Source organism: Calidris pugnax, unplaced genomic scaffold (assembly GCF_001431845.1).
Source record: "Calidris pugnax isolate Ruff unplaced genomic scaffold, ASM143184v1 scaffold95, whole genome shotgun sequence".
Taxonomy (NCBI): Eukaryota; Metazoa; Chordata; class Aves; order Charadriiformes; family Scolopacidae; genus Calidris; species Calidris pugnax.
In genome coordinates this window covers 6,039,683-6,067,219 of record NW_015090885.1, presented here as the reverse complement: position 1 = coordinate 6,067,219, position 27,537 = coordinate 6,039,683, and the positions used below count along the sequence as shown (strand labels likewise).

The 27,537-nt window shown below is 52.2% G+C and overlaps 1 protein-coding gene across 2 annotated transcripts in view; it reads left to right on the top strand.

The window, feature by feature from the left end:
• Nucleotides 1-27,537, top strand: part of IGSF3 (immunoglobulin superfamily member 3) — a 74,767-nt gene that overhangs the window by 35,518 nt on the left and 11,712 nt on the right. The window contains exons 2-5 of one of the 2 annotated variants that reach the window (XM_014947257.1): nt 2,707-3,117; nt 3,942-4,331; nt 6,019-6,420; nt 9,997-10,401. In XM_014947257.1, coding sequence (XP_014802743.1) covers nt 2,707-3,117; nt 3,942-4,331; nt 6,019-6,420; nt 9,997-10,401 — 1,608 coding nt within the window. The remainder of the gene's footprint in view (nt 1-2,706; nt 3,118-3,941; nt 4,332-6,018; nt 6,421-9,996; nt 10,402-27,537) is intronic. The other variant, XM_014947258.1, reaches the window with a different exon arrangement.

Here is a 27,537-nt window from a genome sequence, read left to right as displayed (position 1 = left end):
GGGGCAACTGTGCCTGTAGCCCTCTTGTTGGTGCAGGTCAGCAGGATCTGTGCCTCCGGGTGGTGGTTGAACCCCTGCAGCCCTGCCGCCCCTCTGCGGGAGTCCCCAGTGCTCTGCAGCACTCAGAACGAAATGCTCTTTCGGGCTTCTGAAATGAGCTGTGACCCGCTGCCACGTTTGACTGCCTCCTGAGAACGGTGTTTTCCCCTTTCTCCTGCCCGCTTCCCTCCTCCCCAAACCTGGTACCTGAGGCGCCTCTTGCCGTGTAACTGAAACAGCCTTCTGTGCATCACTGGCCAAGCGCGAGAGCGGTGGTGTGAAGCTCAGAGCCTTCCCACTGGCCCAGCCAGCTCGGGGTTCTTGTGTGTCCCTCCTAACATCTGATCCTTCAGAAGCTGGGCTTTAGCGAGCAGGTCTCCAGTCCTCCTGGTTAGGAAGGTGACACTGACCGAATGTATGTCCATACCAGGCTGGTTTAATAGAACAGCCTCAAGGTTGCTTGCAACCCAAAAGGTCTTACCAGTTCCTCTAACTGGGAAGATCTTGGTTGGCTGTTTTAACCAAAAGAGCAGGAGGAACGCAACACAGCGTGTCAGGTGTAACCACAGTTAAATTACTCCTGAGTCTTCTGCAGGAAGGCATTTTGCAATAGCCCGCCCATGTGGTGTAAAAGATGCTAATCCTCCAGCCAGGTTATGACCTGGAAACACGAAGCCACGATTCCAGCTGGCAAAAAAGATGCCTGTGCCAGCCTCTAACCTGCTCAGGGAAAGTCAGCCCAGCCTTCAGACAGGCTTCCCAGCATCACTTCCGTGGAGTGGGCAGCTCCATGTCTGGCAAACCAAGTGCCTGCCCCCTACTCGAGTCCCAGGGCTTGGGTGGGGATGGAAGGGGAGGTAACACAGATGGGGTGCACAGGGCTCTCAAACTGGGGGGAGGAGGATGGGCACACGTTCTTCACAGGTACCCGCTCTCACCCCCTAAGCGGCTGTGCGGAGGCTGGGGTAAGCAGGGGTTCAAAGCAGCTCAGCGGGAAAGTTAACTCCAGCAAGAGATGGTGATCAGCTTTAATTTATTGAAATGATGTAAGAAAAGTTGTAAGAGCCCGTGGCTGGAGGGCAAAGAGAAAGGAGCTGCACGGCTCCGGAAATTATTCAGAAAGGTTTGAAATGAGAAATTTAAATCTTACCGTGCAGGCGGCATGAACTGGGGGGTTAGTTGCTGCTGTCACTGCCGCTCTGCTGGGAGTTGGAAGCAAAGCGAGGTGGGCTCCTGGCTGCAGTCTGCTGGAGGCTCTGGCCTTGGGCAGGAGACATGCTTCAGGTCCCCAGCAAGAAAGATGGGGGGAAGGGAGGGAGGAGAACACGCAGGGACAGGGGCAATGGCCTGCTGTATAAATGGCCTTACCAGGTACTTCCCATGTTCAGGGCCGATAAGTTCCCCGGGTAGTGAATGTGTGGTAACAGTGAATGCTCCTGTCCGGGCTGGAAAATGGGAAGATTTCCCTCTTGATTACTCCATCTCATGGCTTTTTTCTTTCCCCTCTTCTGCTTTTGACTTTTCTGCCATAAATAATCCCAGCGGTTGTCTGCACTGCAGCTTGTTGCTTTCTGTAGCCGTGCCTGAATGAAACAGATGCAGTTTTCGGCAGCTCAGCTAATTTCATCAAACCTTCCAGTGCTGTCAATGAAACTGAACTGAGATATGTTAATTATATTCCACCAGTACACGGTGAAACTGTGGGCATTAACAGGCTTGCTAACGCTGCCTTGTCTGCAGAGCTGGGGAGAAAGCTAACATCCCTCCTTCCGCGTGATGTTTCTTGAGACAACGAAGCCTTGAAAGGCTTAGGAAAGACTTCTGGTGGTAGAACCTCTTGCTAAAATTAAGATGCTTGCTGAAAGTAAGCAAGGCTAGGGGGCTGCAATTTCTTTTTCATCCTGATTTTAACGGCTGTACTTCCTTTCCTCCGGGTAATCAACCGGAAAAGTGGCCAGCAGTTTTTTATTACCAAGTGCCTTGAGATGGCCGTGTCCTGGGAGCGGGCGTTGGGTGGGCTGCAATTGCATTGCTGCCCTCAGAGGAGCCGCTTCCCTCCGAATTCAGAACCCCCTTCGTTTGACCCGAGGGCGTCATTAAAACATGAAACGATATAAGCAAAGGAGAGGAGAATTATATCTCCCGACTTTTTTATGAGGGAAGATTAAAGGAACTAAATAAGTTTAGGTTGGCCCCACCAGTCACCGAGGGGCGAAGACCGTGCTGGGGCTAAGGAGTGGCTGAAGTATGTAGGCAGGAGGGGGGTCACGAAGCGTGCTGTGGGGGCACACACTGAAGGGGAGGCCACTCGTGACAAAATGCCTCAGTGTGGATGTGGATATATTAAGCTGTGCCGCTCTGCAGCGTGATGGAAAACCCTGTGCGGTCACTGGGGCCATTGGGCAGGAATTTAATCACGGTGCTGGTGTGTGGGCTGCAGGTCACAGTCTTTCCCACCCCAAGGGCTCTGGGGACAGTTCTCCTCTTTTTTTGTGGGGGTGTAGATGTGAGGCAACAGGGCTTTGCTAATACTTAGTGATTAATTACAACTGTAAAAGGAAACCTCTTCCCCACCTCTTCCCCGAACGCCCCTGTGCTTTAGACGCAGCGTTTCGGTGTTGCTAACTCTGGGCTGTGTTTCCCCCGTCTCCCCCTTTGCTGCCGCAGTGATCCCGGACTCGCTGCGGGTGACAGCCGTCCCGCAGACGCTGAACAAAGTGGAGCGTGACTCCCTGGAGCTGAAGTGTGAGGTGTCCAAGAGCACGGCCCAGCACAGCCATGTCTCCATCGCCTGGTACCGGCAGCGAGGTAGCGAGGCGCCCGTGGAGGTCATCTCCCTCAGCCGGGACTTTGTCCTGCGGGCCGGCAGCGCCTATGCCCAGCGGCAGGCCACGGGGGACGTGCGCCTGGACAAAGTTGGGGAGACCACCTCGAAGCTCACCATCTACAACCTCCACCCGTCGGACCAGGGCGAGTTTTACTGTGAGGCGGCCGAGTGGATCCAGGACCCCGACAAGTCTTGGTATGCCATGACCCGCAAGCGTTCCCAGGGCGCCATCGTCAACGTGCAAGCCACCGGTCAGTGTCTCCTCCGTTTCTTGCTTGGCTGGGTGGTGGGAAGAGGTGAAGCATGGGTGTTAGGTCACTGGGGCTCCCTCCTTTGCCATGTGCCCCACTCAGGAGGCTGCTGGCAGAGGGAAGCAGGGCAAAGAAGGGCAGATGGCAGCAAATAGCAGCCAGGGGACACTGGGGCAGCAAGGGGGCTTGGGTGGCAGACTGTCTCCTGACGTGGTCAGGAACTAAAACATACAATTTAAGCACTTGGTGCCAGGGCAGGCAATGAGAATTTTGGTAAGTGAGGAGATAAGAGTGACACAGCAGAAATCAAAACTAAAACTTCCAGCAAGCACTTCTGTAGTGCACGGGGTCCATTTGCAAGTCAAAATCCTTCTTCCAGCCTGCAGCACAAGTACCTGCTAAGGATCTAAAGACCCAGTTGAGCTCTTTTTTCCTCTCTGATAAACCCAAAGGCCCTTTGGGCCCTCTTGGCCCCAGCTGAGTAGGGTGTGGGTAGGATTAGGCTCCATCTTGCACCCTGCAGTGCCACGGGGTGCTGGTGTCGCAGCGGAGCTGCACCCAAGAGTCAAGGCTGGAGGAAAGGGTTATGACTGGGGATACCTTGCAGCTCTTGCATGCTGGGCAGCAAGCTGCCTCTCCTGCACCATGGGTGATCTGGGCTCTCATAGAAAAAGCAAGCCCCAAGCCCCTCCGCTTGCGGGTGCATGTGTCTGAGAGATGTTGACTATGCAGAGAGTGGCAAGTCATAAACACCTCACACAAGGTGTGCTGGCTCTCCCGGAGTGCTTCACCATGCTGATGTGAATTGGTCTGTCTCTCCCCAGATAAGGAGTTCAGTGTCCGGCTGGAGACAGAGAAGCGGACGTACATCGTGGGTGAGCCGGTGGAGTTTCGCTGCATCCTGGAGGCACAGAACGTCCCTGACCGCTACTTCTCCATCTCCTGGGCCTTCAACAGCTCCCTCATTGCCAGCCTGGGGCCCAACGCTGTGCCGGTGCTCAACAATGAGTTTGCCCAGCGCGAGGCCCTGGGCCAGCTCAAGGTAGCCAAAGAAAGCGACAACGTTTTTGTGCTGAAGATCTACCGCCTCCGCCTCGAGGACAGTGGCAAGTACAACTGCCGGGTGACTGAGCGGGAGAAGACCGTGACGGGGGACTTCATCGACAAGGAGAGCAAGCGGCCGAAGAACATCCCCATCACAGTCCTGCCACTCAGTAAGTACAGACTGGCCCATCCCCTCCTGGGGCCATTGCTCTACTGGGCAGCTTACTGGTGAGGTCATGATTTGGCCAGACTTCAGCTGTGGGAAGGAGGGAGGAGAAGAGTTTGCATGGTGTGGATGGAGACTTGAAATCCCAACTGAAAAGATTACTTTTTTTGATGGGAAGGGCATGATACAGAAGGAGGGGTATATCAGGTTCATAGGTGGGGAAACACGCCCCCACCTTGGTAATGGCCCCAAGCTGGCAGTTTTGGCCTTGAGCTGAAGGTGCATGTGACAGCCTTTGACTTGCTCCTCGCACCTCTCTCCTGGCATTGCTCTGCTGGGAGCTGGGTACTCTAAAGTACTCATTAGGCTTAACGGGGAGACCCTGGTTTATCATAAAAGCTGCTATGTTCCTGCAGGCCGTTCAGCAGCTGTCACTCAACTGTCTTGGAAGACAGCTCTACTGGGAGAAACCAGAGTTCACGTGCTCCTTGAGCCCCAGTTTGCTCTTCAACATGGAGCTCTGTTGTGTTCACTGTGCATCTGCCAACCCTGGTGAAAACAACCCTGCTGGAGGCTTGCCTGAATGCCTTTTATGTTTGTCAGACAAACGTGACAAATACAGAAATAACAGGTTGAGAGGAGAGGGTCCACTGACTCATTCCTTGTTTTGCTCTCTGAAACTCAGGTAGCTGTGCCATGATGGACCATGCACGTGTTGCCCAGGCTACCCTGGGCGGTGGGCTTTGACCAAGCAGAGGGTAGCTGCAAGAGAATTTTGCTTAATGCTTGCCTCCTGTCTCTTAGGTTTTAGGGAAATGCAGCTCTTTCCTCTAGCTTTTTTTCCCCTTCTCATTTCTCCCAAAGAAATTCTGTTTCTTTTCTCTCCTACCAATATTTGGTCTCATTTGTTTGGCTTTGAAAATTACTCTAGCTAGAAATGTTGCACTGGACAAATGTCTAAAATGTAGTACTCCTAGGCACAGCCACCTTTCAGACAGATTTCATGCTTGCCATTTGATAGATCACCAACTCTAGGAAGAAATGTGAGGATTTTTCAAGGGTGCTAAGTGTCCATAACTCCAACAGAAGACAGCAGGAGTAACCAGCACTCAGTATCTCTGAAAAAACAGCCGTAAAGCCTCACATCTCTGGGAAGCTCAGGATACCAGTATTTTTTGATGTTGCCAAAGATTGATAGATACCTGTAGTGTCAGTGTAATGGGGGTTTGGGAGAGGTTCTCCCAAAAGGTGTTGTAGGAATGGATGTGGCAAGATGGTGATCAGGATGACATGAATTGAAATGCCCAGGGAGCTGGAAGCTTTTTTTTTGGCAGAGCCGATTGCATGCGGTGCATGTTGTAGCAACACAAATTCCCTCAAGTTTTGCTGAGATTCCATCCTGGACCTGCGACCAGAAGATGCAGCAATGTCTTGTGAGCCATAGGCAGAGAGATTTCTCCCAGCTTTGGCCTACACATGCTTTGAGTGTGCAAGTCACCAGGAGCAGCTCGCTGCCCACAGGCTGGTTTTGGATGTGGTCGTGCATGAGGTTAAGATGTGCCTGGACCCGAATGTGTGGGCAGTTTCCTGCACCTGGTAGAAAGCCTCTCTGGCCAGCAGCGTCCTTTTTGCAGACCGAGAAGCGGTGGGTGTATATCATCTCCCCTGTGTGTCTGCGTTTCTCTCCTTAGAGACCAGCATCTCCTTGGAGATTATCAACAACGCCAGCAATGTCTTGGAGGGGGAGAGCCTGCGCTTTGGCTGCAACGTGCGCTCGGGCCTGGGGCCCCAAAGCCGCCTCTCCGTCGCCTGGCAGCTGGTGGACAGGCTGAACCGGCGCAGCGAAATCGTGCGTCTGGACCGGGAGGGCACCCTGCAGCCGGGGCCCTCCTACGCCGAGCGCAGCAGCTACGGCGGCATCCAGGTGGAGCAGGTGCGGCCCGGCTCCTTCACCCTGGAGATCTTCAACAGCATCAAGGCGGACGAGGGCCACTACGAGTGCCGGGTGGCCGAGTGGACGCGGACGCAGGATGGGGAGTGGCAGATTGTTGGGGAGCGCCACGCGGGCACCCCGGTGTCCATCACTGCTCTGGGTGAGTACTCGAGGGGTGGGGGGCCGCGGGGACCGAACTCCCCGCCTGCCCGGCTCCCCCCAGGAGGTCACCTGCAAATAACCGGGGCTGCTGGCAGCACTCCTGCCCTCGCTTGCCAGCAAGATGGAGGTACCCGGCAGCCCACCGCGGCTGCTGGGAGGTCGGTGCAGAATTGCCTGCATGCCCTGTTGCACGTGGGGGCGATGTCTGAGGGGTGGCTGTGGCAGGAGCAAAGCAGGAGGTGGCTAAGGAGAGGGGCAGTGCTTCCAGCATCCTTCCAAGAAGAGAGGCTGCCAGTCTTGTGATGCCTCCCCCCAGCACTGGAGCCAGGCTATGGGCACTGCAGTGGTGGTGCTCCATCATCAGCCCGTGGACATCGAAGCCTCCTTGCCTGCCATGGGTGAACCTTACCTCGGCTCGCCAGACGAGGAGAGCAGAATGCTGGGCGTCTGTTGGCCCCTCCACCAGAAACAGCAAGCATCCCTGAGAGTGTCAGAAGCCTGCAGAAGACATGGGTCAGGAGTGGTCCTCACTGGCTCTGCAAGGAGGCACTGAGGTGCTGGCCTAGAACCACAATGTCCATGATGGAGCCGAACTAGAATATAGGATCATTTGCAGCTGGTTCTCTGCTCTGCCAAAGAGCTCCTCCATTTCAAGCACAGTGAAACACCATCAGTTTAGGAGAGGGCATTAGGGATTTTGCGTGGATTGTGAATTACTTCGGTCCCGCTCAGGCCGTGCTATTCTAAGTCCTGGACTAGTTTCCCAAGTGCTCTGCAGGTGACTGAAGAAGGGATGACTGCTCCTATGAGGCCACTGATTTGCAGAATGCCAGGGCTATAAACAATTGCAGAACTCTAGTGAAAGGTTGAGATAGGAATTTGGGGGGTGGGGGGTGTTGGTTTTTTTTTGGTTCTCTGCAGCATTAATCTTAAGCTTTGGCAAGATGTGTGAGAGACCATGTTCTGATTAAAATCTTGCTTCTTTCCTCCTTTACTCCTCTTCACTTTTGACCTTCTTTCAGAGGCTGTTCTGCCTGACACTGGAAGTCTTTGCTATGCAGCTTCCAAAAACAGTTAGGAACGTTAGTTTGTAAAGAACTAAAGGCAGATTCTTACCTTGTTTCAACAGCGTCTTCCTCATCAGGTCAGCAGCTGTAAATCCATGTAGCAGCTCTTCTCTTTACTCTGCCACTTGTAGAAGTGTTGAGATTAAGTGCTGAGATTTTAAAATGTATCACTTTTACTTTTGTCAAAATTTAAGATGCTTGGAATTGCCTAGCAGTTCCAGAAGATGTGATGGAAAGGTATTGTCCCTTTTCTGCTCCTTGTCGCAGAGATACTGCTGGCTATTGAGCACGTTCTGTCAAGTCCTAAGAAGTTCCTATGTTCTCTTCCTATAACTAGCAAAGCATAAGTAGCTCATGAAAATTTAGTGGAGAAAATATTGAGTATTGTTTTGTTGCTGCTGAATCTGATATTTTTTGTTCAGTGTCATGTTTTTGAAGCGTCCTGAGAAACTCAAATGGAAGGTGCTATGAAAGAGCAAGAGAGGTTTATGGCTGCAGAAATTGCTAGTAAAAAAAAAATGCAGTAAATTTAGTGACACTCACATTTCAAGTTGAGGTCTAATCGTTTGCCAGCCTGCCAGGGTAAGAAACTCTTTAGCTGAACCAGCTAAAGAGCACAGATGATGTTCAAACACATAAATCTATCTACAGGGTGGTTCAGCAGCAATAGCCAGAAGAGAGATGTGCTGTCAGATGAGACCAGATGTCCCTGAACTTCTGAGGATCTCAAGTGCCTGGCAGGGACTTCAGTCCCTGGCTGGCTGGGGAAGGAGGGGCAGGCAGGGTGAGGGGGAGCTGCTGTATTCTTGTAGGGAGGTCTTGCAGAAAATCTGCCTGCTTTTGTGTGTGTCTTCTCTCCTTTCATATTAAGTCCCAAAGGAAGAAGGGCCTTTGTGTATTAACCTAAGTGCCACGAGGGTGTTGGTTGAGTTGAGGACCTGGGAAACACACCTGTCTTTCGCACAGCAGTCAAAAGAAGTCCCTTCACAAAGCTTCCTTGCCCATATCCTGACTGGAGATTAAACTTTATGAAGTCAGCTGATCTTGATGAAATTAGGTTGACTTTCAAGGGCCGTTGCTAGCTCATCGGTGCTCTGAGCTGGGCCCGGTAACACACTTGCTGGGGCAGAAGGGCTGTTGCAGGGCCTGAAGGTAAGGGGTTACATGGGGATGAGATGCTGCAGTCCGGCAGGGGAGACAGCCCGGGTCTCACTCTCCTTTCCTGGGTAATCACTGAAGATGTTGCAAGAGGCTTTAATCCCAAAGATTGACCTATTTTCTCAGTAATTACGTGTCCCGCAGCTCTACATGGTGATGCCGTGGGGCTGTGGAGGCACTTGCTGGGAGCACGCAGGTACAGTGGTGTCCGTGCTGAGGCCGGTCTGGCCCATGGCAGCAGCTCTGTGGGTTGAGGTGAGCTCCTGGCTCACCTCTCAAACTGTAACTTCAAGCCAGTGGCGGGCTGAAGCTCTGCACTGATCCAGAAGATGTTCCTGTTTCTCCTGAGCAGGGCTCTCCCCTGCAGTGGTGGCTGTGCCGGGTGCCATGATGGCTGGCACTGCAGGGGGAGGCAGGAGAGCTGGCCTGGGACACTCTGCAGAGCCTCTTGGGGATGTTGCCAGTGGAAAACAAGGTCCCTGCTAAATCTGCTGGCCGCGCTGAACTGGTTGGAAGAGAAGAAAATACTTCTCTCCGCAGAAGATAGGCAATGGAAATACTCTGACCCAAAATGTAAGCCAGTCAACTGAGAATATGTTATCTTCAGATTACTAACAGACTGCTGGAAATTCCCCTAAATAAACAAAGTGGTGGGAGTAGACAAGTCAAAATGTATTGACTGGCTTGCAGAGTGGTGGACGTGTGAGGATAACTGCATAAAGCCGTCCTGGGGCTGTGATCTGGAAGAGAACATAAGCCGCGCTGTGTGAAGAACAGGAGCAACCAGCTTCTCTCTCTTTCAGTTGCCTCCATCCTGGGGTTTCGTAACTACTGCCACCTCTCCGATGCATGAACAAAGGCTGCTACTTCTCGCTTTCCTCATCTTTCTTTCACCTGCAGCATCCAGCCAGAGACCTGGGGTCATGGTGGGGATCTCCTGCCCGAGGGGTGGAGGGATGTGGCTCGTGGGGTCTGCGAGCGGTCAGGCTGGCTCGGGGCAGCTGCTCTGCCCATCACCGCTCCCTTGCCACATGGCTGCTGCATTCCTGTACGGAGCTTTGGCAGCGTGCAGAGGCTGGCTGCTTGTCCCCTGGGTCTCAGGGGAGCTCGTTCCTCTGGGCAGAAGTGGAGTGCAGTCCTGCTGCCAGTCACCGCTACGCAGGCACTGAAGTGTCTTTTTGCCACTGCTGTTCCTGCCACTTTGCAATTGCAAGCCGGGAGCCCACACAGTGCGAGTGGCTGGTTATTGCAGGCCCACAACTGGATGACCACGCTCTAGCTTTTGCATGCTAACCCCAGGGCCTCGTTAGGCAGGTGTCTCTCAACACCCTTTTTTTCTCTTTCCGCAGAGGCCGGCTTTGCTGTCACAGCTATCTCCCGCACCCCTGGAGTGACCTACAATGAGTCCTTCGACCTCCAGTGCATCATCAAGCCCCACTACCCATCATGGGTACCAGTGTCGGTGACATGGCGTTTCCAGCCGGCGGGCAGCACCGAGTTTCATGACCTGGTCACCTTCACACGTGATGGTGGGGTCCAGTGGGGTGACAGGTACACGGGTTTCCGGACCCGCACGGCCATTGAGAAGGCCGAGTCCAGCAACAATGTGCGCCTGAGCATCAGCAGGGCGAGCGACACAGAGGCCGGCAAGTACCAGTGCGTGGCCGAGCTTTGGAGGAAGAACTACAACAGCAGCTGGACACGGCTGGCGGACAGGACCTCCAACCTGCTAGAGATCAGGGTCCTGCGGCCGGGTGAGTGCCAAGAGCGTGTGAGAGGGGCTGGGGTGGGCACCATGGGGATGGGGTATGTGCCAGCGCTGCAGTGGTTTCTCCAGAGCAAGGACCGCTGTTGAGGCTACAACTGACGTCTCATGCTTGTGGGTGGCTGAGGTGGGACTGCTTGGCTCTTCAGCCATGGATGTGTTGGAGCCCCTTTATCCACCTCTGGGGAACTGGGTCCTCTATTTGTTCCTTGTGTGTTGTTGATGAGTTTAACTTCTGGGAGGTGAGGTGATTGCAGTCCAGTCTCTGGGCTGTTCTTGTGAGACAGAGATGGCTTTCAGGTTGCCACTTCCATACATCAGAGCAGACTAACCTGGGAAAAAGAGAGGGACAGGGCAAACAGGATCAAAGAAGAGAGTGATGCTCCCACCAAAGCCTGCATGTGCATACATGCCATAGATGAGCTCTTGTCTAGTAACTGGCTGCATCTCTCACTCTGCTGGAGGCATCTTCAAAAGCAGCTAGTGATCAAAGAGCCTGACTTTCATCCCCGGTAGAAATTGAGCCCTTTCCAGCTGGAAGTCACCAAGGCCATGAGTGCCCATGCAGAGCGTGCAACAGCTAGGCAGCAGTCACCTGACTTGGCAGGGAGAGTCAGAAAACCCACAAGGTGCTTATGCTCCACGTACAGCCGGTGGAGAGAGTTAGGTGCCTTCTGTATGCCTTATCACTGATATTTTGGTGATGCCTTCTTCATGAAGGGTGCAAAGTTGCGTGGTCAGGGCAGCTCTCGGCAGGTTCTCAGCTCACTGCTGAGCTGAACGGTTTATTGCTGTCTTGGCCTTAGGGCTGGAGTTGATATGTGGAGTGAGGCTTTTAGCACCTTCATGACTCTTGGCTTGGGTCCTTGCAGCATGGTCAGTCCTCCCTTCATGCTCCTGTGCAGATGGACTCCTTCCTAAGGTCTGACTTCTGGGTTTGAGTTTTTCCCCTCAGTGGCCCTTCCCATATTCTCCTCCACCTTCCCCAGCCCTTAGTTCGACTTTGGAGTCAGAGGATGCTGCAAGCTCCAGGCACCTCATGAGCTTTCCATCCTCTTTATTCCCTCCCTCCTTCATTGCCCTCATCTCCAGGTTAATCTTCTCCATTTATCTTGATTATCCTGCCTTGTAGTACATGTTTTACTGCTTGCAAGGTCAGGTTGGTGATGTTCATCATTTTAGCTTATTTCCCTAGGAAAGAGCGTTGACTGAATATGGTCCCTGGAGTAATATGCTTCTTCGTGGCACATCTCTATGCATGCATATGTGTGTGAGACAGAGAGAGAAAGAGAAATCCTTGATAACAGCTTCCAGAAAACAGCTTCTGTATCACAGCTCAGAGTGGCCAGAAAGACATTTATAGGACATTTAAACTGTGCTCTGGCAGCTGGTTCTTCTTTACTGGAGCAGTAACCATCAAGTGGTGTCTTAACAGAACAAGTCATCTAGGTCTCCGTGTTTTTTATCTCTCGCTAATCTTCCTGCTGCTCAACAAACTACTGCTACACAAATCATAGCTGTCAGTCCAATGAGCCTTGCATAATGTCTGTGGTTTTACGGCCCGCAAGAGGATGGAGGAGAAGAGGGAGGCTCCTCAGAGTATCCCCAGCTCCATGCTGGCTCTCTCTTTGTGTTTTGTTCCCAGCCAGCCTTTGAGAGCGGGTGGTTGATGTTCTCCATGAGTGCAATGCTGGCTGAGTGCAATGCTGGCTGTCATACTAGTGACTGCTGTGGTTCCCTCTGGTTTTGCAATCTGCAGAGGGTCATGTCATGTTGTTGCTGGGTCTTTGGCTGGATAATCTCCAGAGAGGATCCAGGACAATGTGGGAGGTGCCTTCCTCAGTTACCTCTGAATGAATGTTCTAGTGGCCCCATAGTCAGACCTGTGCTGATGAAGCAGGGGCTCATTTTCAGATTAATATCTAAGGCTTCTTCAAAAGGTGTTGTTCAGGACCTCTGAAAGACTGAGCACCTGAGAGCACTGTCAGTCTAGTAGTCACCTTAATCTGGCATAATTTCTGGCTGCTATTGGATGCCTTCCTTCTTTCCTTTGCCACTAGCTCCTGCCTTGACCCATATGCCAGTGCATTTGGGGTAGACTGTCTGCCTCACTGATCCACTGAGAGACACCGTAAAGAAGGTCTTTTGGCAAACTGAGCCAATGCGTGTTTCCAGATTGGACGTTAATGCTGGGATTCTAGTTTCCTCTTAAACCCCTGCTCCCTGTTTGTCAGAGTGACCTTTCTATTTGACAGGTTCCAGGTGCAGATGTGCAATCGATGCATGTCAGCCTTTAAAGTGTATTCAGGTGAGAAAAGTAAAATAGTGGCTGCCTGATTGCTTCATTCATCTCTTTGTTCTGTAAAATCCTATGTCCTCAAGGGAGAGGGTGCTGGAACTTCTCCTGGTGTGTTGGTTTGCTGTTTCAGTGCTCAGGCTTTCTCTCCTTGGCATTCTTGTGATGGTGACTGCAGAGGTGGCAACACTGGTTTTAAATAGCATGTATTAATGTGACTGCAAGGTGATTTCTCCTGCTTCTGTCTTGTGGCCAAGAGGGGATGTTGAGGAAAAAACAGCAGCTTGAAACACTCCATTCCCTTTCTACTCCTGAGAAGAAACAAGCAGTATTTGAAAAAACGCAGCACAGCTCCTGAAAGAGGGAGTGTTCTGAATACAAAGTCTGTAGGCAGGATGGCACAGGAGTCCTGCATGGCATCTGGAGCCAGATTTGGTCTTGGAGTGTGACGTTCTTGGCCCCTTGGGCATGAAGCTGTTATAATGACTGGCAGCATGAGGAAAAGCCATATAAAGGGTTCTGGCTGTATGTGTGAGAGCTTCTAAGAATTTAAGTATCACGAGGGTGTGGTGTTCATGACTTGCTGGTGTGTGAAAACTCACCACCACCAGCAATAGGGTCTGAAGCTCCCTTTCATGGCCTGTTCCTCAGTGTCATGCAAGCCAGGACACCTTGGGTTGCAGAAGAGAGGGAAGGTTGTGCACAGGTAGGAGCACACAGCTCCAGGAAGCTCATGTGTGCTTTGCCGGGAGAGAGACCAGAGGTGAGTGCTGTTTTGTCACTTCTGTAGGCTGGGGCAGAAATCTAGGCTGGTGAGGGGATCTGTCAGGCAGAACTGTCAACCAGACTGGCTAGGTCGCCTGTGGCTGTTTCATGTCCTTACAACACAGTGCTCGCCTTCTTACTTCCATCTCATGAGCCTGCCTGTTGTTTCTTTCTTGGTGAGCTCAAGTTGCAGCAGAGGAGGAGGAACAATAAAAGTACGACTCTGTTCACACCAGCTGCTTCCACAGAGCCAAAGCTGGCAGGACACCACGCACAGGAGTGAGGGCTGAGCTTGGAGCCAGCCCCAAATGCAGGGGTGGAGCTTTCTTCCCACCCACATCCTTGCGTTTGGGGCTCCCCTTCCACTGCAAAAATCTGGCCTCCCTCTGAAACCCTGGTTCTTTCATCCCTGAAAGCTGAGGCTTGACCCAAGGGCTCACCACCCCTTTCCCTTCTAGAGACATTGCCTTGCCCTTTGCGCACTTTCCCCTTTCCAGTTGGAAAGAGCATCCTCCATGCAAGCTTTATCAGCGAGGACAGATGTGTCCTGTCCTTGGAGGTGGCAGCTGTGGTGGCTCCCCGGCACTTGCTGATTGCTCAGGTTTTAGGGGAGGCAGAGGTGCAGGTGGTTCCTTTTGAATCCAAGTGACCCTGGAAGTGTTGGGCACGGGCTGAGCTGTCGGTGTGAGGATGCCAGCTGAGCACTACCCTCTCACTTCTCTCTGCCCCCTTCCCTACGGAGCATGGAGGGGGAACGGTGCCCGGGCTCAAGGTCCTACCCAAGGGAGGAAGATGGTAGATAGATGTGTGTGGATAAAGGGGAGACCCCAGGGCTGTCAGGCGGGCTCTGTTCCTGGCTCCAGCTTGGATCTTGCTTCTCCCTGCTAGGTTTCCAGGGATGAAGTGGCTGAGATGGGAGGTGCTGTCTGGGACCGGCGTGCGTCTGTGCAGTCTGTGGGACTCAGACAAGGGCAGCAGACAGTCTCTGGTGGCACAGTGTGTGATGGGGACTGTGTTGCAATTTGGGCAGGCTAGGACATCTCTTTTGGCGAGGAGGGTTGATCAGATTTGTGCTGTTGTATTAGATTGCCATTGTCCTCGTGTGCATTACCACACTTGTCTTTCCCCTGCAGCACAAGCAAGGGGGTGATTCGGCAGAGATTTGAGAGGACCTGGGGTCTGGGCGCTGGGGAGTCTCTCTGGCAAAAGCAGGATAAAAAAGCAGGGCTTTCATGCAAGCAGGCCATTTCCCCTTGAGCACTCCTTTCGTACTCAGGCACAGACCTTCCTGTACCAACCTGTCGGGCACTCACCTCCCCTCGCCTCAGCGTTCTTCCCATCCCTCTGTCCTTGTGTCGTCCCTCGACCAGTTCCTTCGTGACTAATCCTGGAGCAGGCGCGTGGGGAGAAGCTGCAATCGCCTCTATAAATCTGCCTTCTTGCTGCCCGGTTTTTGACAGTAATGAACGTGGGAGGAGGGATGAGGAGGGGTGGCGGGGGATGATAACCAAGCAGACGCCAGGGGTGCTGGGCTCCTCGCTGCTTTTTTGCAAGCTGGGCTACGGCAGATTGATTGACCTGGGAGCCGTCGAGCAAACAAGGCAGTCAAGCTCTTCATTAGAGCAATAATTAGCTACCAGGAGCTCTCCAGGGGCTGCTTCGTAAAGTTTGGTTTATTAGGAGCTGTCAAATTGAAACCGTTGTGGAAGGGGAGGGTGAGGCTTCTCAGGCTGGCCTTGGAGAAGCTGGGGGGGGCTTGTACCTGAACCTTACTTTGAGAGCAGGGTGAACCAGAGCTGTGCTTCCTTGGAAAACCTGTGCCCCAGGTGGGTGCAGAGCGTTCTGCTGCTCTCCTGCTATCCATGAGGAAACACCACTGACAGCAGCCTGGCTGCATTGGGCTAGCGGTGGCCAGGGAAACCGAAGGAGCAGAGAGCAGAGGACCTTTACCTCTCTGTCCAAGCCCATCTCTGACAGCCGCAGAGAAACTGCTCAGCATCCCGCTTGTCCTTCCCTCTGAAGACTCTGTGAGTGGCCAAGCAGAGGATGGTTGTGACCACAAAGGCTGGGGGTGGTGGGAGGATGAGGAGGGGATGAGGCAGAGGAGAAGTAGAACAGGTTTCTTTATGGCACTCTTAGTGCTGGGAGAGGAGGACTGATTTTCAAACAATTGCCAAGACACTTGTGGAGTATAAGAAAAGGCTTTCCCTAACAAATGAAAATCAGATATTAGTGTTAATGCCTTTCTTCCATCTCATTTCTACGTAAAGTCTACGTGGGAGGAATACTCTCATAGATAGATATGAAAGATGTCTTTTCTACGAAGGGTGACCAGACTCCTGAATGGAGGCTCAAACAAGTGTTTTCAAGGGCCACAAAGTGCCTACTTAAAAACCTGACACTCTTTGCTGCTGGCAGCATCCAGCAATAAAGTTAAACAAGGAAAGCTAATGAGCTGGAAACTTCCTTACAGAAGTGAAGTCTGGAAATTTAAGTTTGCTGCTTGCTTGATCGCAGAGTGGGTTTGCTCTGTAGAATAGCGCCGCTTCCCTGCTTTACAGCCACCTGCTCCATCTGGCAAATGGTTGTACTCTTGCTTCAGTGATGAAGGAGTTCAAGAAGTGCTCAGGAGAGACAGGAGACTGTTCATCAGCAGTTGTGACTGCAGCACAGAGTGTTCTCCTCTCCCCTGGGTGCTCAGGGACTTGCTCCTTTCCTTTCACCACCAGTGAGGTAAGACCTGCTGTTCTCCCTCAGAGCTGCTGCTCTTTCCTATCAGCTTCCAGCACACTGAACAGACAAAATTAAGGGGTTCAGTGTTGTGTGACCCGGGGCTGTCCACGGGCATAGATCTGCATTAGCAACCCAGCTGGAGCCCTTTTTTTTTTTCCAGGTAGCAGAGATGGGTTTGATTCTTCCACCTTGTACCCCAGTAGTCCCCCACCCCTGCACATTTGCCCTGGGGAGCTCTGTCCCCACACTTACCAGGTCCTCTGAGACAGCTTCCATACTTAGACTTGCTGCCACCTCCTTGGCACAGTTATTTATCCCAGGCTGGTACCTTGGGATGCTTTTTCTCCACACTTAGCCATCACACCTTGCTCTTGACATTCCTGTCCCCTGTCTTCTCCATGTACCATTACTGTCACACGTACCTGAGAGCCTCCTCTTCTTGCTGCTGCTCTGGTTTATAATATACCCTCTAGTGTTGAGGCACTAGTTTGTAATTACAGATTTGAGGTGGGGTTTTGTCTGTGGGCACGCATCCACAGGAGGATGCTCTCCCTGCCCCTCTTCAAGCAGGGTGCTTTCTGGCTGGCCTTATCAAACCAGCTGTCATTTTGCACTTAGGGGTATCAGAGACGTGCTCCACCACATCACTCAGCCTGGCCAGTCTGTCCCACCGCAGGTGACTCGTTGGCATGAGGTTACATTGATGTCGGCACAACCAAAGCATCCAGAGCAAATGCCATCTTGATCCCACAAAAGATCCCCCAAGTCAGAGTGAGCAGCAGGGGAGGGAGCTCGTGCTGGATGCACAGCAGCATTCCCTACCCTGTGCTGGGCATGCTGGCACTGGCTTTGCGGGGTCAGAGCTGTGTTTCACCTCCTCCTGCCTTTGGTTTCCCATCTGGGAGCAGTGATACTTGGCTCCTCTGCAGGTTTGCCCGTGAAATGTTTCTGTCAGAGCCAAGCGTGCTGAGCTGATTGCAGTCAGTTATGTTCAGGGCCTCCCCTGGGGCTTTAGCCTGGAAAATGCACCCAAGGGCATAACCTGAGAAGCTGGATTTTAAATGTGTGAAGCATCTCAGATGCATTTCATGAGGGTGAAGGGAGCAGGACTGCATTCTTGCACCTAGTGGGACCCTAACCCAGCTCAACCTGCTCTGTGTGTGCCCATTGATCTACTGCGGGCAGTCTTGCTTTTCAGCCCCCTAACAAGACTAACAAAGCCAGGAGACCTGGGCTGTATTCAGAATATGCTGCTCTGTTTAAATTAACTCTCTTCATGGTTACTTTTTTAGGAGCAATTTTTTCACTTCAATTTCAAAGCACTCTCTGCTTCTCTCTTTGATATCTCCTGAGCGGTTTTCCACTCCTGTTTGCAGCATGCATAGACAGAACCATGGTCTCAGCCTCTTCGCAGTCTGTGCACGTGCAACTTCTTTGATGTTGTCTGGAACGTCTTCTCTCCACACACTTTAACTTCTCATCGATTCTCTGTTAGCTCTCCTTGGACTAAAATACTCTGCAGTGAACAGTACTTAGATGTTATCCAGCTCTCTAAAGCTTTGTGCATCCCTCATGTCCTTGAAGGCTTCAAAAGCAGAGTCAGTGGGGGCAGCCCTTGGGGGAGAGGGAGCACTGGTGATGAACAGGTTTCCAGCCAGGTGTTGAGCACCATTCTCCTTTGATGGTCTGTGCATGCAGCCCCAGCCCCTCAGCTGCCCCACTGGTCTCCACAAGGTGAGTGGCCTTGGGGCAAGCAGGCTCAGGGCTGCAGCAGCCTGATTTTTCTCTTGCTGCATTCTCAGCCCTCCAGTCAGCGTGGTACTCAGCTCAGGCATCCTTCCCAGCAGCAGCTTTAGCTGCCCATCCTTGGGCATGGGACCTCTACCATTTTTCTAGCTTCTTTATCACGTGGGATGCTTCTCGGCAGATGAGAAACTACATATTCTCCGTCAGTCCTTTGCACAAGCAGGTTGTGTCCTGTTTTGAGAAGAACAGTGCTGAACAGCCAGGGAGAGAGGTGGCCCAGCCCCAAGTACTCTAAATACCCTGCCTCTGGCCTTCATGAGTGTTGGTTCAACTGATGGTCTGGGGGTGTCTTCTGCTGGTGGGACACAGCTGGCCAGAAACAGTGGCTTTGCTCTTCAATGTGACAGCGACCTGCACAGCCAGGTGGTGCAGCAATGCCCATGTAAAGGAAGTAATTTCAGTAAAATAAAGTCAGCCGTTTCTTCCCATGGCAATTTTACCTTTTGAAATCAGTACCTCTGTGTCAGCAGAATAAACAAGGGCAATTTTTATCTGAATGCTTTTCCAGAACTTTAATTCATAAGGGGCTGATTATTTTGGGGTTTCTACCTGCTTTGACATTAGTCAAAGACTAAATTTCTGGGTTTCCTGAACCTGCGATCTGCTTCCTTACTGTGATACGGCAGGCTCTGTACATGCTGAGCCTATGGCTCAGGATCTTTTATCTTAACATACAGAAAAGTTGACTCCCAGAGCCATCTTACTTGCTTAAATAGGAATTTGGGATGGTATCAAAGAAAATTCCTACAGTTTTCCCTACAGAGAAGCAGGGAGTCCAGGTAATGGTGGATCTGTAGCCCATCCTGCTGTAATACTTCTTCTATCCTTAAGAAGTCCAAAAATACAACTTCTTGAGAAATGACAGATGGCTCCGTTTCCTTGTTTGTTCTTCCATGCAGTAGAAGGGTTCACCAGTTAATTTATGGAGGAGACAGCAGCGTGAGCATTTAGGGTGCAGGTGGAGCTGATCTAGCGCTTGGTTGAGCAGCGGGAGATGATCCTCATTGTTGATGCATGCTGCTGGCTGCATGGTCCTGTCCCATTCCTTGTGCCAGCATCAGTCCCGCTGTGTGCCAGCTCAGTTTACTAAATCTGCGGAAAATTAACCTGGCGGAAAGGAGTGGTTAAAAATGAGCGGAGGGAGCAAGTTCTTGGATAGATGCAGTTGGGTCCTTCTCCGGGGGTGTTATCTTCACATGGTGGGCAGCACTGACAACCTGGTGCTGGCAGGGCTGGTGTGGGCAGCATCCAAAAGATCTGGTGACCCTGCCTGAGGTCCGTCTGGTGAGCTGGCTCTCTGGATGGCGAGAAGATGGCATTTCGTACCACCCTCAGCAGCTCAGCTCTCTCTGTGCAGCAGCCAGCTTTTCAGCAGTAGCCACTGAAAATGCTCAAGTTAAATCCAGCCGTGTGTTACAGGGTGCAGTTGTACGCCTGGCGTGCATCTACACAAACTTGTCCAGTATTTTTCTGACACCCTGGTAGGAAATTCAGCCGTTAATGGGCAGCCTCCAGAATGGCATGGGAGTTTGTGTGCAGTACTGCTGTGTGTGTTACAACTTGCTCTTTGGGTGTGTTTAATTACTTTTTTTCCTAATTGACAGAGCGCTCCTTTGTTTGAAATCTTTCTGATGAGGGGTTGATTAAGTATCTCAGTATGTTATTTTTTTTTTCTTTCTTTATCCTCCGTGGCTGTAGCTTGGTACTGAATTTATGTTCCAGTGATCCTATCTCCATATTTTAATTTACAAGTGATCAGTGAGCCGTGTATTGTTTTCTGACAGCAGGCACAACTCATGCTGGGAATCTTTTATTCCTTCCTCCCCTCCTCTCTCTCCTGCAGAACTTCCACATTCATTTCAGGGTTTGGCAGGAAGATTTCTGGGTTTAAGTTTGGGGAGCGTTTTGCTTTGGGGTATATTTGTTTATTTCTTAAATTGACCTTGAGTCTTTGTTGTGTTTCAGAGAGACTTAGCTTCTGCTTCTCGGGGAAGGTCCTGTTTTTCCCAGGCCAGCGGCATGTCCCAGCTGGTGGTCTCTGGGTTAGCCATGGCCACACCTGGGGGCTTCCCAGTTTTCTCCATCCCTGCAGCTATGCACACAGCCTTCCCTTTGTGTGCTCGCAGATGTATGGCTTCTGGGGCTTAAAGAGACTTTGTGGGTCACATATGTATGCTTCCCTGAGGCCCCGCTTGGTTACCTGCTAGTTCGTTAGCTGCTCCACCGGCTCTAGTGTGACACGGCTGGTAATCCCAGGCTGAGCAGATGCCCTTGTCACTGCCTGCAGTCTTTGCACCACAGCATGTGGTGTGCGGTGAGGGACTTGACCCACAGCCTATGTGTTCGGTAGGTCAGCAATCTGACTGTGCTGCTTTTGAAGAGAAGAGGGACATCGGGCCGCTTGTCGGTAGGTTTGGCTGATGTAGTGCTCACCATCTGTGGGGCTGAAGCTGGTGTGGGTACAGCAGAGCATCTGATGCAAGCAGGTCCACCGTGGGGCATGAGGGGTGATGCCCATTCTGCATTGCCACAGCACCCAGCGGCAGCATTTTGAGTGCATCAAGCTCGGCTTTCCCAAGTTACAGCAGTACAGAGTGCCTCGGGGCACGTGCCTGTGCTTGGGGCTCAGTTTTGGGCTGGGGCTTTTGGAAAGGGTGATGGTCAGCGTGAATGTACACACTACTGAAGTACCCTTAAGGCTCATCGTGCTGCAGCAGCCGGCTGTGAGGTGGGGGAACGTCTGCGCTTGCTGGGCTGTGGACTTTGCAGCAACTTGCTGAATATATTGAAATGTGGATCACTTGGTGGTTTATTCCCAGCCTCTCTCTGTCCCGGAGGGAAGGTGGGTCACAGCCAGCTCCTAGGGTTGCTCCGAGGTCTGGGAGTACCCACCAGTCCATGCTGCAGGAAGCGTTATTTGCGGCATTCATGTAAGGAGCTATAAACTTGGGAGAGAGGTGTCACGTAGCTGATTTTGAGCAAAATGTGAGCAGTACGTGTAGGGAGGAGGAGTCCAAAGGCAGAGAGGCTTGTGCCTCTCAGACTCCAGGGGAGCTGGGGTAGCATTTAGGTGGCACTCAAGGTGATGCCGGGGTGGGCGAAGGCGTGCCTGCTGCTCCCCACTCCGTGCGGGGGCTTTGCTCTGGCACAGCCCTCTGCAGAAGGGCCATCCCACCGTCTCTCCAGGGCAGTCGGGCAGGGAAGAGCAGACAGGGATTAAGAGCCTGTCTGACTGCGAGCAGACAGCACTGACCCTGTGACGGGGGGGAAAAGGTGACCCACATCCATCTAGAGGAGCAGTCACGTCGGTTTGGTGGCTTGTCCAGTGACCAATCTTCTCTATATGAGAAAGAAGCAGGGTGCAAAGGCATGTTAGTTAGTAGACTAGGGAGGCTGCAGGAGGATTTGCAAAGATAGGGGAGCACCAGCTGTGGCTCTTTTTTTGCTGCTGCAGACAGGCATATATTCTGCTTTCTTTGTATGTCCAACCCAGAACAGCCCATCTGCAACCAGGACTTGAGCGGTTTGGGGATCATAGAAACTCTTGGCATTGCTCTGAAACCAGCACTGCTGAAGGTCAAGATGGTGTTCACAGTCGAAGCCTGAGCTCTTTTGTCTGCCCAAGTGGAAGGGGGCAGTAGCTGAGCCTTTCTCAGGAAAGGGTTAAAGTTGTCTCTCCTTCCCATGGAGCTGCTCTCCCAGTAATTCAATCATGTCAGCCTGTTTGCAGGCAATAATTCATTGTTATAGGAACACTACAGTAAAGTGACAAGTTAATAATGGCAGTAATAATGGCAGGCAAAGTCTAATGCTATTTCCCTTTCTCCTGCTCCTGTTGCACCAGCAGCCTCCCATGTTGGCTAATGCAATTTGCAACCTCACTAATCCAGTTTCAGGAGGAATTGTGTTCTGTTAAAAGAGAATAACAGGAGCCAGGAGCTGTGCTGCCATGTTCCTGCCTTCTCTGGGGAGGTTCCCCCGGCGCTGGAAGCCTTTGTCTCTACTTCACTGTGATTTCTATGCCACGGTTAAGCCTAATGAGCAAGGTCCTCCTAGGAGTGTCTCATCTTCCCTTCTGCAAATGCCTTTATTCTGATGCCCCTTCTCTGAAAGGGCTCACACGTCTTTCCCTTTTGAACATCGGTTTGCTTTCAGCTAACCTAGTAGATGTGTCACCCACCCCTCGCCATGCTGAGTCAGAAGGTTGACATGTACTTGCTTGATTCCTGTTGCCCCAGATCCCCACGGGCATTAACATGGGTGTCCTTGCAGCGTGTGTGGAGGTGGAGGAGGCTCTTGAGCCCTGCCTGTGGAAGGGAGAAGGGCTGGCAGAGGGCTGAGCATTAGTGCGTGTCTAAGCCAGTGGCAGGGCAGTGACCTGCACACGGGTCCCTTGAATCCAAGGCAAACATCCCCAGACAGGAGTTTGGGCACCAAGTGGTTTTCAGGCTGTAGCGAGGGGAATGATGGGTCACCTCTGGGTAGTGACCACAGGCTGAGGGGGGGCTGAGTTTATGCTGGTGCCCTTCGGGGTTGCACCCTGAGGGTGCTGGGGAGAGATGGGTTTCTTCCAGGAAGAGTCGCCCTGGGGCCGTGCTCCTGGAAAAAGGTCTGTCCTGATCGGCCTGATAAACCCCATGTCTGGTGTTAAACTGGGGCTGGTTTCGGGTCGGGTTGGCCTCGTTTCTGCTCCCCGCCCGCCCCCACCTCAGCACAGGGAAATCCCGATGGATGTTTTTAAAAGTAGGACATTCCCCAGGAAAACTTTTTGCAACACTTCGTCAGTTCTCTCCAGGCGAGAGCATGTTCTGGAGGAGCTCTCCCCAGAGGGCATCAGCCTCCAAAGTGGGACACCGCCTCCCCGCTACGGCGACAGGGCTCCCTGAGGACTCCATGGGCTCATGGTGGCCATCCTCCTGTGCCCTTCTGCTCCACGGCCACTGAGTCGTGTGGGGCTGGCTCCTTCCCCGGCCGGCGGCCCCCTCCTCCTTCACTGAAGGGCAGCACGCTGGGGTTTCATACAGGGCTTTTCTGGGGGGAGCATATCTTCAGCTGCAGTTAAACATCGCCATTCCCAGCAGTAGGTAATAGTTCTTCCCAGGTGGGAAGTAAAGTCCTGCTGTTGTGTTTTCTTGCTGCCTACAAGGGAGGATGAGGAAAGGAGTCTGAGACAGAGCATCTTTTGATCACAGCATTTTTAGGTACAGATTGCCAAGTGCTTTGGTTAAAGGTAAGTGTTGTAACCCCTGCTTGATGATTAGGAAACAGAGGGGAGGGAGCCAAGAGGCTTCAACATAGCAGCGAGTCAGCAGAAAAGCTGTGAATCACGTCACTGCCTCTGTCCTCCTCCTCTGATGAGTGCTTTCCCTGCCCCCAAATATTTGTATAACTGTGCTTACCACATGCCCAGCTTGAGGAGGCTGACTGCCTGCTTGATGGTGTGTAGAAAACCCCTACCATATATATCAGCTTGCAGAGCACCTAGCCATGTCATAGCCAGCTGTGGTTGTAAGGTATGTCTGAGCTGGCCTCCCAGCCCAGAGGTGCAAGCTTTGAGGACCAGAGGGTGCCACAAGTATCCTGAGACAAGGCATGTCCCTGCAAATGAGAGGGGACATTTTCCTCAGCCTGGGAATTAGTGCAAAAGAATTCTGATGCTGTAAGGTGAGATGTCTAGTAGTGTATGGTCTTGCTGTGGACATCTGGCATCTTTGCCAACCTCTGCATCCTAAGAGACCTATAACATCCCCCATGTCCTGGCCAGGCTCCAGCACGAGTCATCACCCATTGAACCTCCCGGAGCTCTTCCAGTAAATGCAGGAGGATGCCCTCAGCAGTGTGGGAGAGCATCTCTCTGTGCCATCAGAGAGCTGATGTCTTCTGTCCCAGCGCTGCCTTCAGGCCTCCTGCCGGAGCATCACTGCAGAGTTCCAGCGCCTCCACACCTTCTTCACACGGGTTGTATGGCTTCACAGGGGCTGGGAGACCAGGCTGGCTTAAAAAAAATATGGGAGTTGTAACCGTGACTTGTTGCCAGTGTAAATTGAAAGCCTTAATAGTGTATGTAGGGCCAATTAGAGTACATCAAGGTATCATATCCTCTTTACTGGCACCCTCCAGGGAGCCAGGAGACACTGTGGCAACAGGCTTATGGTTTGCAGATGATATGCACGATAACTTCACCTAGACACATGCACCTGTTTCCCTCACTAAGCAGATGTTCGGGAGGCTGTTAAGAGGACATCAGCCCCTCGACAGCGCAGCAGAAAATGCCATGTAATCTTGCCTGTTCACGTCGCTGTGCCCACTGCCTCCGCTGCTGGAGGGAGTGCTGGAGCAGCCCTGCCCTGGCACACCGAAACCCCGGCTCCTGGGGCACATGGGATCAACTCAGCATTTGAAGGCCAAGCCCTTTCATAGAATCACAGAATCATGATTTCCTGGCTCTCTTCCCAGGCAAATCCCCAAGCCAGGGAAGGGAGTTTCCCCTGTGTCAGGAAGGTGAGGTTTGGCTGGCTCAGTGCCTGGGGTGTCAGTCTTCTTGCAATCTCACTCATGCACCAGCAGCTACGAGCATTTCCATGTCATGGCAGGCATCTTTAAACATGACCTGGCAGGCTGCATGGGGCAGAGAGCGAGCTGCTTTGTGCTGGAGTAGACTCACCACCAGGATGGAAAGAGATGGACTCCCTGGTGGTGTATTCTGTCATTACCATCACCATCACCCTGCCCCACTAACTTCAGGATTTATTTCCCCCCTCCTTTTAAATCGATTTTCCCAAATGCAAAACGAGCCTTTTGGATTAGTTGGCACGTCTGTGAATGGTGGCTGATGGTCATCCCTGCGGGGGAGCAGAAGTGGGAGTTGCCCCACAAAGCTTCCTGTGTCCTACCCAGAGTGTGGGCAGAGGATCTCTGCCCTGCGTGAGCAAGAGAACCAGCCTGCAGCCCAAAGGTGAAGCTGCCCCAAGGTAACCTGTGCACCACCGTGTTTCCATCTCAGCAGTGTTCAGCCTGTGGTCTGTAAAAGGCGTGAATTATTTCTCTGGGATCTGCAAAACGTAATGAAGAAGAGGTAGGTGCGCATTTACTGTGCAGGAGCCTGTGCCTGGACCAGGAAGCATTTGGTGTTCACAGATTGGAAAAGGCTGAGAATGTCCTCTCCAATTCTGTGGGAGGGAAACAAAACCTGCACTTGCATCTTCCATGGTGTGTCTCTGTTAGGAAAATAAGTCGTGTTAGATGAGAAATGCATTGGCAGGGTGTCATTACATATCACCAATACCTCTAATCTGGGCAAAACTTTGTGCACTGTGTTACGACCTGTGCGAGCACACACAGTCTCACAAAGGGAAGACCTGTAATTCCCTGCCAGGGCGATCATCTCATCAAGATTTGGGAGCTCTCTGTGCATGAGTTGGTGTATTCCTGAATGTTGGCTGAAACAGCTGCCAAGGAGGGCTTGGAGGGCTGGGGAGCGTGTGTGTAATTTAAGATCTCATTTTTGCCAGAATTAATAAGACTTCTTCCCCATCCCCCTCATCCCTACAAAAGAGGGTGCCTTCTCAAGTGTCGAAAGGAAGCAGGGAGAGCTCCACAGAAGCCATCCAACAGCCCTTGGATGACCTCAGGTGTCCGTGCTGTCTGTACAAAGTGAGAATTGGCGTGATTATGGCCTGGGAACCAGCCCTCACTGTTTCAGAAAAATAGTTCTGTCACATATGAGGTGCAGGTCTGTTGCTTCAAAGAGCAGGCTTAAAATTACTCGGTGCCCATCCTCCTCATTTTGGTCTCCTGGAGGTGCCGTGATGTGGGAAGAGAACTGGGAGGAACGCTTGCACCTCGGCAGCTCTGGTTTGTGCATACCCTGGCTTTGTGTGCGTGTGTGTGTTGATATTGAGCAACCCCACCACACGCAGCATGTGTATATACTGCATTTTAATAGATATAGGGCTACTGACTTAACATACACGGTTGCTATAGTAACAGAGGTTTCCTTAGTAACGGTTGCAGAAAATAATCCAGTACCAATTAAAAATAAACTGTTTGGAAAGGGGGCTGGGGGAGAAAGGAAACTGCTGAGAATCACCTTCCTCTTTATTGGTTCATCTCTCAGGGACTCGAAAGATTGATTAATGCTTGAAATAACCTTTCTTAACCAACAGTGAGCCAAGAAGGTGGGATGAGTGTGGGTGCGGTGGCTAAGGCTGCTGTCCTGAAGTGAAACAAAGGGGAAGGAGTGTGTCTGTGGTACAGCAGAAATACAACAGGGGGAGGCTTAATCTCTTCATTAGGTTGAATTCTTCAGGGAGGGAAAACAAGGGACTGTTTCCCTCCTTCCTTCCCTCCACTGTCTGAGTGCCATACTCTTAACACAGCCATCGAGTCTTTATTAGCATACTGATTAAAGCCATGGGCAATCCAGGCTCCAGGGGAACGTCTAATGCGTTACCAGGATGCCTATCTCAGATGCTGTGTTAGAGCAGAAAGCATTGCTGCGGTGGGAGTTCCTCCCTCCCATTTGATGTTGTTTGCCTGTGCCCGTCCTTTCCCTGGGTGCCATTGCTCATTGCCTGTGCTGACAGGCATCCGAGACCCTGGGGCCCAAGGGAAGCTGGAAGCAAAGTGTGATGGAAAGCGAGGAGCCCGTGTCTCCGTGGGAGAGAGGAGACAACGTTGTTTTCCTGCAGACATTGGATGTGTGGGACAGGTTTCGAGGGAGGGCTTTCCTAGCAGCCTTCAGTTGTTCGGTGCCACGCTTCCATTGTGCCACCCATGCCCAAGGTGCTCGCTAGGTTTCATGAAGAGATTTACCAGTTGTCAGCAGAACCCCTTCACCTGGCAGCAAGACAGCGTGCCCGCTTTCAGAAGGGAGCTGCCATGCCAGGAGAGGCGAAAGAGGGGAGGTGGTGGCAGAGCTGCTGGGGGGAGGATGTGGTGTGTCTGGCCAGGACCTGCTCCTCTCCTCAGGTCTGGAGCCAGCAGGGCTGCAGGGCACACCGAGCACCAGTGTCACGGGAGGGTGCTTGGTGTCCTTCCCTGGAGATGGGAATGCCCTGGGTCAAGACTTGGGCAGCAGGCACAGCCTGAGCACACGCAGGGGAGGCTTTATCTCCTGCTCCTGTAGGGAGGGAGGTATCGGAGACCGGTGTGTGTCTCTCTCCCGTCAGGGACAAGAGCTAATGACACTGCTGTGTCATCCTCGATGCTGTGTGACCACTTCGCTCCCCGCGTGGGAGCTGCGGTCACACTTGGGAAGCCGAGGGAGGTGACATCCCCGTGGCTTGTCCAGGCTGCGTGGTCGTGATGGACCTTGGAGCCAGAGCTCCTGGCTGCTGGAGCAGAGCTTGCTCCTGCCGATCCTTTCCAGTCTGGTGCTCTTTTTCTTTTCTAGTTGTGCCCCTGTTTGCTCCCCTAGCTATTACATGTCTGTGGGTTATGTGTCAGTGAGACAGCTGGCATGTGACAGCGGTAAGAGTCTTGTTTAATTCACCCTTCCTTGGAAATGGTTTTCTCTGGATGTGG